At 38.4% G+C, this 9,543-nt stretch overlaps 2 protein-coding genes across 3 annotated transcripts in view; one reads left to right on the forward strand and one right to left on the reverse strand.

The window, feature by feature from the left end:
* EDAR (ectodysplasin A receptor) overlaps nucleotides 1-6,238 on the forward strand; it is a 71,822-nt gene extending 65,584 nt beyond the window's left edge. For both annotated transcript variants that reach the window (XM_005419978.2, XM_005419979.2), the window contains exons 11-12: nucleotides 2,202-2,262; nucleotides 3,628-6,238. In XM_005419978.2, coding sequence (XP_005420035.1) covers nucleotides 2,202-2,262; nucleotides 3,628-3,947 — 381 coding nt within the window. In that variant the 3' untranslated portion in view covers nucleotides 3,948-6,238. The remainder of the gene's footprint in view (nucleotides 1-2,201; nucleotides 2,263-3,627) is intronic.
* Nucleotides 6,239-8,637: 2,399 nt separating this feature from the next.
* CCDC138 (coiled-coil domain containing 138) overlaps nucleotides 8,638-9,543 on the reverse strand; it is a 33,999-nt gene continuing 33,093 nt past the window's right edge. Inside the window, exon 11 of the mRNA XM_031056193.1 lies at nucleotides 8,638-8,700. Coding sequence (XP_030912053.1) covers nucleotides 8,699-8,700 — 2 coding nt within the window. The 3' untranslated portion in view covers nucleotides 8,638-8,698. The remainder of the gene's footprint in view (nucleotides 8,701-9,543) is intronic.

Below are 9,543 nucleotides of genomic sequence, written 5' to 3' on the forward strand. Positions count from 1 at the left end.
CTTGGAGTATTTTAAGGCACAGTAAAGGCCACACCTCACCCACACAACCTTTCAGTTTGTGTTAACATCAAACTACCCTTAAAAAGAAGGTGTCTGCTCTGATCTTTTAGTATTTCTAATTTATTTAAAAATGGCTATAGCTAGGTCCAAATCACTTCATTAATATCAAATATCAAATCTGGTTTCAGAAAAAATAGGTTTGAAAATGCATCTTTTAATGTTTACATGTTTTAAATTGTTGGGAGAATCAGCTCAAAATTTCTAAAACACACCATTTTTCAGCTGAGATCAGACACACAAAATCTCAGCACAAGATAAACAGTTTTGTAGTTGTAGATATTTATGGCCATCTGAAAATAACTTACTCTTTCAATGCTCACACTTTAAAGTTCGGGTTTTTGAGGTCTCTCTAAATATGAACTTTATGGTACTTCTGTAAGCACTGGCTTGAAATAGGGTAATACACCTTGGGTAGTCATGAAATCAGGATATTTCATAAGAAGCAGGTTACCTTCGAAAGACCCTATACATAGATACATTCTCCAGAGTCGTTAGATAGATAGCTCATAAGTGCTCCTAAAGTATGGACTACTTCTTCCAGACTTGTTCTAAGACATCCTCATGGACTAAAGACTCCTGACAAGGCTGAAGACAGACTTTTCAATGAAAGAGCAGATCGCGTCAAGATTCTCCACTCCATACCTAAGATGTCACAATTAAGCCAGTTGCTAGAAGTTAGAAAAGCAGTAATTTTCTTCAGATTGGGAATTAAGTAGTGTTATAGCACAGGAAAGAGTACTCAGAGCACTTAGACAGGGATAAAGAAAATTAGAGTCTTGCTATTAGCCAAGTCTTCTTTTTCCTAGTTACACAAAAACCCATTTGCAATGTGCGGCCACACAGAGGATCATCAGGGTAAACATTTTCTGTTTGCTTTCAGCTTAAGGTTTAAATCCCCCCCACCTTCTGGCTCTGGTAAAAAGAGCATCTTGCATTATTCTTCAAGGAATTACTCAACCTGCTTCTTTACCCTAAAAGTGGAGGGAGAATGAAAATAAGCACCCAATAGTTTTCTTAGGAGGAGTTTTAATAAACTCCATTAAATTTCCCAGTTTCAAGGTTCTGAAACAGGTGATCCAAACCTACAGTGGCAACACAACTGACTGAGCACAGGTAAATTACAGGAGGAAGTGAGCGACTGCGTGGCGCATGGCACGATGCACTTGCACTGTGCCCGCCAGGCGCACTCCAGCTGGAGTGGCCACTCTGCACTCTCCAGCTGCAATTCCATTAATCCACGTCACTGGTGCACCTCGCCCTTCACTGCCCAAATAAAGTGAGGGAAAACTTGCCACAAAACGAAGTACTGAAAGCAGAGCTTTCATTCAAGCCTCGTTTGCAGTGAAAAGTGACAAATTTGTGGAGATAATGCTAGAGTCCTGTCAAAAAGACAGCTTTTCAGCTTTTCTAATGAGAGCTGGCTCAGGGAAGAAAATTTCAGTCCCTGAGAGCTCATGACATTTTGACATTTGTTTTCACTCCACATCGAATTCAAAGCCAAAACTTGAGGATATTTTGCTAAATGAAACTATATAAAAGTGTCCATTTTTAGCTTGAAAAATGTCATGTTTTCAGTCTTGTTTCTGTCTTGTCAAAAATGACTAGATCCCCCTGGACCTCATATTTTTCCTCTCTAAAACTTCACTTTTTTTTTCCTAAATCTATCTGTAAAATATTTCAGTTAATTAGTAATGCACTAAGCAGGTCTACGTCAAGAGACAGAAAGGAAGAGCCCCTCCTCTACAGTCCTCTTAGATTATTTGAAGAAGGCAATTTCAGTCTGAATTTAATTCGCTGTATCCAGTCCTGACCTGGTTTACCTAGACATTCCTATGTTCATCACTGCATATATGGTACCGGATTTATCCTCATTCTCAGGAGCTGGAGCAGAAAAGTACTGGCTCTCAAAAAAAGTCTAGAAGTTGAAATGAAAAATCTCTAGCAGTGGCAAGTGAAATCAGAAATATGTTTATGCTTCATGGAATAATGGCTCTGTCATTTTCTTTGAGTCTTCAAAATGGACCCTTGAGGACACTGTGTGATAACACCATGAAATGGAGAGGTCCCACTTTCCACTGCTGTCTGCTAACTGTTTGATCTTGTAACTGGAAAATTAATGAAATAAATCTCTTCTCATTTAGATTCAAAGTCGAAGGAAAAAGATACTTGACGTGTATGCTAACGTATGTGACGTTGCAGAAGGTGAGTGTACAACTTGCGCCTACATTAAAATGAAATCAGATCACAAGCATTTGCTATAAACTAAGAAAGGCTTCTGGCTATCTATGGAAAATAGTCCCAACCCAGGGAATGTACTCTGTAAGCAGATTTGTATTCACTTGCCAGGAGCCCTGTGGTCAGCCCTGACCCCAGAGCTGTCCAGGCTGGCCTGGGGCAGGCCACAGCTTCTCTCCAGGCATGGGCATGGCCTTCCTTCCTGTGGAGAGCAGGAAGAGTTGTGGTAGGCTGTGCTGGGACACACAAACAGACCAAGATACAGAGAAGCAGTTTTGCATTCTCCATATAGAGGAAACCTGAGGTCTTATTTCTTTAGATAACAGATTTTTAAAAGTTCCAAATATGAAAGTGTGATTTGGCAAGGGTCAGGATTGAGGGTAAGACACAAATCTCAGCCTACTCTGCTTCTCTAAATTCTGTCCCACATCTCACAACAAAATGTGGAGTTTACAGGCTGTAAGTGTTTTGACCCTGTTTAGCACTTGACAACCTGAACTGTTTTAGCAGGATATACAAATTAAGTTCTCTGTAGAACAGGAGCTGTGACTGCATTTACTTTCCACACACACACACTTTGTGTGCACATTTATGAGTATGCTGTAATTCAGGGAGCTCTGTCTTCCATCAGATTATTTCTGATGGGTAAGAAGCAGGAAAACTACAGAAGCAAAAGTCTGGTTTGGGAAAAATGCTGTAGTTGGTTCTCTCCTCTGTTTTCTGAACATGAATACATAGAAAATATGTCCAGGAGAAAATAGCCTTTTCCCCACAGGATGAATGTTAAATCCTCCCTAGAGATTCACAATAGTAATGACAGTTGAGCACTTGCAGGGATGTTTATGCTTGCATCTGGCATTATTGCTTCACCTCACTTCTCACTTTCCTACGAGGACCACTTTCAATTACAGATGTGTTTCAGCAGATGCTGGTGACAGTCTCAGGGAAGGGTCAAAGCTGTGTCTGGAGCTCAAACACTGAGCCTGACATGTAGAAGTTTATTAATGGGGATGCTCACTAGGGACATCATTGCAATATACTTTTTCTAACAGCTAGTTAACTGTTGAAGGAAAGGGCAGAGCCATGGGAATTCATACAACCTATCTATTACTTCTTTTCCAGGCAACTTTTTACCGTAATTATGATATCCTACTGTCATTATGAAGAATTAATTTGGCAATATGCAGTAGTAACTTTGGACCTAGACATAATCATGTACTATCACTTAAAGATTTTAGCTGTATTCATTGCTATCAGTGTAATCTGCTGTACTTTAATAAATGTCAAGACCTGTACCCAGAGCCACCTGACAATCCCCCCCTCCCTTTGCAGGTCTGAGCCCTACAGAGCTGCCGTTTGACTGCCTGGAGAAGACCAGCCGAATGCTGAGCTCCACCTACAACACGGAGAAGGCCATAGTGAAAACCTGGCGTCACCTGGCCGAGAGCTTTGGGCTGAAGCGGGACGAGATTGGCGGCATGACGGACGGCATGCAGCTCTTCGACCGCATCAGCACGGCAGGCTACAGCATCCCAGAACTGCTCACCAAACTGGTGCAAATCGAGCGATTGGATGCTGTGGAATCCTTGTGTGCAGACATTCTGGAGTGGGCACAAGCAATGCCGGCTCCTGAACCAGCAGGGACATCCTGACACGCTTGCCTGGGGCCCGCACCTCCACATCAGAAGTGTGATTCCAGTAAGCACTGCATCAAAGACCTTGGACTAAAGACCATTGATGCTTCTCCTACACAATTGCTCACCATAGCCAATGGGAAGCTCTTCTCTTTGACTTCTAAAAGTGAAGTAACACATCTACCAAAACAAGAGCTGAAATTTCCCAAGAAGCTTGGCATGAAACATGTCATTAAACAAAATGATCATGTTAAAAAGTTACTGATAATAAGCAGAGACACAAACATCCATTTTGCAGTCTGTGTATGAGCAGGAGGGCAAATAACCCTTCTGATACCATTTGTGCCTGGCCTTCAGAAAAAGGCATTGAATAGCTCTCTGAAAATATTCGTGTCTCTTAGAGCTTCACTCAATGGTTCAATGGTTTAACAGTTACAGTCAGAAGCAGTACCACAGCTACAGTATCAATTAATACACATTAGGCACATACATTTCTATCTGCTCCAACCAGCTTCATTTTCTACACTTATGGGTTTGCTGAATCTAGAATTATGTGCATTATGTGCATAGGTGTATATGCACAGTCCTCAGATTGACTAACTATGCTGCATGGAAAAAGAGTCACCATAACTTACAGATTGAAGTGCTTCAAAACAATCTACATAATGCACATAAATGCACTCTTGGTCCATTCTGACATTTCAGAAATTATAAATTTAAACTGCTGACTTGCTTGCTGAGGACAAGCTGGTCAGCAAGTGGGCAGGAAGTGGGCAGGAGAAGTGGGCAGTTGCTCCTTGCAAGTGGAGAGCAAAATCTTCTTTTCTTTACTGTTAAGAAAAAAGCAAAACCAAAACCATATTGTCCACTACCATTAAAAATATACTTTTCCAATAATGACATCTATATATCAAATTATATTTAAGTCAGAGGAATTCCAGACAACAGTGGTGCACATGTGACACAAAGAGCAAAAAGAGTAGGTTTCTTTAGAGACCCTTGAAATGTGGAGAAAAAAGTGTTTTTAATGCTGTACTCTTCTAAGCCTAGACCATGAGCACAGAATCCACCAGTGACATTAAACTCATCTGGAAGGTAATGCATTACTGTGAGTTTGTGAAGTACAAAACTTGACCTAATTTGGTTTTCTTTTAACTAATGTCTGATTTTCACAGTTAAAATTTATCTAAAATTCATTCAGACCACAGGTCAGTGTCTCTTACCAAACCAATTTGCCTAATTTATAGCCAAAATATTGATGATGGATTTCACCAACTGCAACCACTAAATTAAGAGACATGTCAATTACAAAAATTACTTGTTAAATTCCAAAATGCACGACTGAAAAAAATGCTATTAAAAATATTTACTATTACCCAGAATTTAACAATCAGTATTCCATCACTTAGTAACTAGATCTTATTTATGATAGTATCATAATTGTGCAAAACATTTATCATCACCCTTTAACATCTATATTTAGTATTGTTTCAGCACTTGATTTGTATATCAGGAGAAGTAAATACTGCAACATAAAACCTATCCCTCTTGTTATTCTTTTTCCACCCTTTCTTTCATATCGTAACACACTCTTCATTAATCTGCATATTCCAAATTTGGTAAGATTTTAACTCTTCTTTCAATGATGCAGCAAGCTGCATTTATTTGAAATTTAACAAGCTGATTGATGTTGAATTTAGGTGTGAAATTCTTGTCTTAAAATCAATGACAAATTCATACAGGGTTCAACAGGCTTCAATAAGATTTCTAGATCTGTTCACAGCTCAGCAATCATCAACACGATTCTCAAGATCATGAATTTGCAGGTTTTACTATTGCTACTAGAATAAAAAAAGAAACAAAAGTGAAAGAGAGAAAGAAAGGAAGGAAGGAAAGAAAGAAAAAAAACCCCTAAGTATCAAAATTCAATTTTTTTTGTGCCAGTGTGTAACTACAGTGTTATTCAGTGGACTGCCTCCTATGTTTTATACGCCATTTACAACAACACATCACATATTTGTTAAAAGGAAGACAAAGAAGACACAGGAATCTTCTTTTTATGCTTATTGGGCCATGAAAAGTTGGGGTTTTGAAACTGATGGTGCCAATGCGAACACAGACTATTTAACATTATTTTATTTAGTATACAGAATTTTTATTGTTATACAAGAGATGTACGGGATTGAAAAAAGAATCCTGTAGGTCTTGCCAAAGCTTACTTTCTAATAACTTTGTTTTATGCTGTATATATAACTTATTACATTGTAAAATAAGAACATAAAATATACTAATAAAAGAGAGAAGTCAAACACAGTTGTATTAGCCATTTCTTTGATTAAATAGCACATTGCCTTATAAATCTGTAATTAAATAGGTTAGCCAAGGGCTGGCAGGCACATTCCTGTGGTATGGGAGTGTCTTGGTAACACACATGGAGCAATCCTTGCATTCCTGTAGGATACTGCTTCTCTGCATCACTTAGGAAACTCAAAGCAGAAACCATTTTGTCAAGAGAATTTGTATTCAGTATTTCACCTTGAAGGTAATGTGAAAATGCCAAGCCCCTTCCATTCCTCAGAGAATCTGTAATTTTTTATCTGTGTACTGAGAACTCTGCAGACTTTGAGACTGGTGAATAATGTCACAGTAACAGTACCCTCATTAGAATGTCTTCATTCTGCATTTCCAAATTAGCACTACTTCACAACATTACCAGAAATCTTAACTGGATGCTTTCATTCCATGCCAGGATAATTGTGTTCATGCAGTCTCAGCTTGTACAGGTGGGACCACCAGAAGAACTGCAAGCTTCTGTAAAAAAAAAAAACAACAAAAAAAACCCAAACAAACAAACAAACAAACAAAAAAAAACCCACCAAAAAAAACCAAACAAACCAAAAAAACCCAGAGCACCAAGCTGGATTTCCCCCAGGCTGAACTACTTACTACCTTGTAAGACTTTCCTCACCTTATCCCAGCTTTCTAGCCTGACCAATGTTGTCCCAGTTTTTTCCTTAGAGAAACTTTCTGGGCTTTGCAGACTTTCTCTGATTTCAGGTTGCACTCAGGGACTGTCCCTCTACGTAATGTTCAGTTTCTGATGGTCCCAGACTGATGACATAAATAAAAATGAGAGGTAAGCTGGGCTGAAAAGGGTAGGTGCCAGCTTTGCAGTATAAAGCAACAACAGCTGAATGCCTTTGTATGCTATAATTTGGGATAATTAAATATTCACATTATTCATGAGCAAACAATAACATGCATAAATGCCCAGCAGTATGGGTTGGATTATAAGCTGAAAAGGCATGCCAGTTCCATTTCTCCCTGTCAAACTCTAAGCTTCAGAAAGTTCAGCAGTCCTTCTTTCCATTAGGAGAGGTGTAATTAAAAGAAAAATCTCTACTGTTGCAGGTGAAAATCATTACCCACAGGTACATCAATGATTCCTGTATCCAGAAGTCACTCTTCTGCAAGCAAGCTCCATACTTGCCTTGATAATAAAAAGAAAAATTGAGCCCATGCCCTCATTATATATGGGAGAGGCTTCCTAGTGCACATTTCACTAAATATATTAAAATAAACAGGGCAAGAATGGACTGTCTCAGGCTATATCTAGTTCTAGATGCATAATATTGCATATATATTCTATCCCCACATCCAAATAAACGCTTTAGATTATTTATTGTGAGATGATTTATAATGCATAGCACCTGCTACCTCAGGCATTAATTTATCACTATCAACTACTCTTCAAGGACAGGAAAATGTTGATTCCTTTTTTGCCACTCTTCTGTGAATCTAGACTGTCTGAATACTTAGGGAAGAATGGTAAGAAGCCTTTGTATGCACTGCTGCAGAAGGCATCAGTAATTACACAGGGCACACACAGGCATCTCATTTGTTCATCTGCTTTATTTTAAAAAAGAGATTTTTTTTTAATAATTGAGGCTGCTATAATAACAAGCTTGTATAAGGATTCAAGTTAGTATAGCAAGACAATTCAGGAATTATTTTCCAACTTAATCTACCACATAGAAGTAAACAAAAAATCAGGAGGAGGTAGTGCTGAAGACTGATTAGTAGAAAGACAGCTGAATCAGGAAGGAAACAGAGTTCAGCTTCAGAAATTCAGCCTTGGTGTGCAAGACTGCTGTGAAAAGGAATCCTCCTCACACTTCTTCACACTTCAGCAGGGAGGAGGAGAAATCAAGCAGACATCCAACTGCTACTTTGTGGCTTCAAAGGATCATAAACTGAGAAAATATGTTTAATTGCATTTCTTACATAAATAACTCTTGAATCCACACACTAGAATATTGCTTCTTCTGAAGCAAAAAACCAGTCTGGCAACATTAGTTATCTCCAACCTTCTTCAAAAGCCTGCTACTTTTCCAAAAAGCTGATGTGTGGGTGGGATATTATGCTCCTGTTTGAAACTCTACTGTATTATACTCTTTTTTCCGCCTGAGGCTGGAAAGATTATTTTTACTCTTTTTTTTTTCTCCATAATTAACTGTACTAAGGATGTCATTTTATGGATCTGAAGATGATCTTAAAGTAAACTTTTTAGTAGGAATATTTTTTGTGCTGACCTTTCAACTATTGTTAGCAGTATCCCAGCCACTGAATTTGCAGCCCTAGCTTGGGTACATATATCAGAGCAATTACTTACCCTTAAGCTGCAGTGATCAGAGACAGGTTATATTCAGGGAGATATTCCTTGGATCCAGTCTAAATATGCTTGAGTAATGGGCACAAAGAGAACTGTTTTCTGGAAAAAAACATATATAGCTTCTCAGATCTCTTTTCCTCAGTTAATTCTCTCAGTGTGACTTTAGAGATCAGAATATCTTCTTATGTCTTGTTACATTTCAACTCAGGACAGCTCAAAAAAAAACTACCTACAAGCAAGCAAACAGAAAGTGATTTTGCTCAAAGCTATCTCTTCTAGTAGTAATATACACTTGCTTTCAAACTTAAGTAAAAAACATAAGTCTAATAAACAAAGATATTCCTAACCATGGTCAGAAGACGACATTCAAGGGTTTCATGAGCCCAAAACAAAGATGGATAGCGGTGGTTTTGACACAACACACTACAAGAGTCAGTATAACACATAAAGGTGCCTTTGCCCATCTCAGTGCTCTTCAGGGGTGTGTAATAGGCAGGACCTCAATGCTGCACAGCACTATTACTTTTAAAATAATTTCTGTGAGTTTTAAAAATGTGTGAGCATTACATCATTCAGAGGAACACAAGGGGTCACTGCTCTGCCACTGTAGTCCCTTTAACCATTTGGAAAGTGGAAGATCACCAAATTGTTTCATAGATCAAAATTTCCAACTTTCTGCACTACATTTAAATACATTATCCTGAAGATAAATGCTTTTTATCAGATCATCAATCTCCAAAGCCATATAAGTTTTAGGTGAAAAATTCAGTATATAATTAAAGGATTCAGTGTAACAGCTCTGAATAATGAGCTCTACTTACAGCTCCTTTTAAATCTGGTCTGATAAGTTAAATCATATATTTTAGACATTGATGCTGACCATGAATAGAAGTTCTTCAAAATACGTTGCCTTTGGCATAGCTTCCCCTTCCAGGTGAATTT

The sequence above is a fragment of the Geospiza fortis genome, unplaced genomic scaffold, assembly GCF_000277835.1.
Source record: "Geospiza fortis unplaced genomic scaffold, GeoFor_1.0 scaffold192, whole genome shotgun sequence".
Classification (NCBI taxonomy): Eukaryota; Metazoa; Chordata; class Aves; order Passeriformes; family Thraupidae; genus Geospiza; species Geospiza fortis.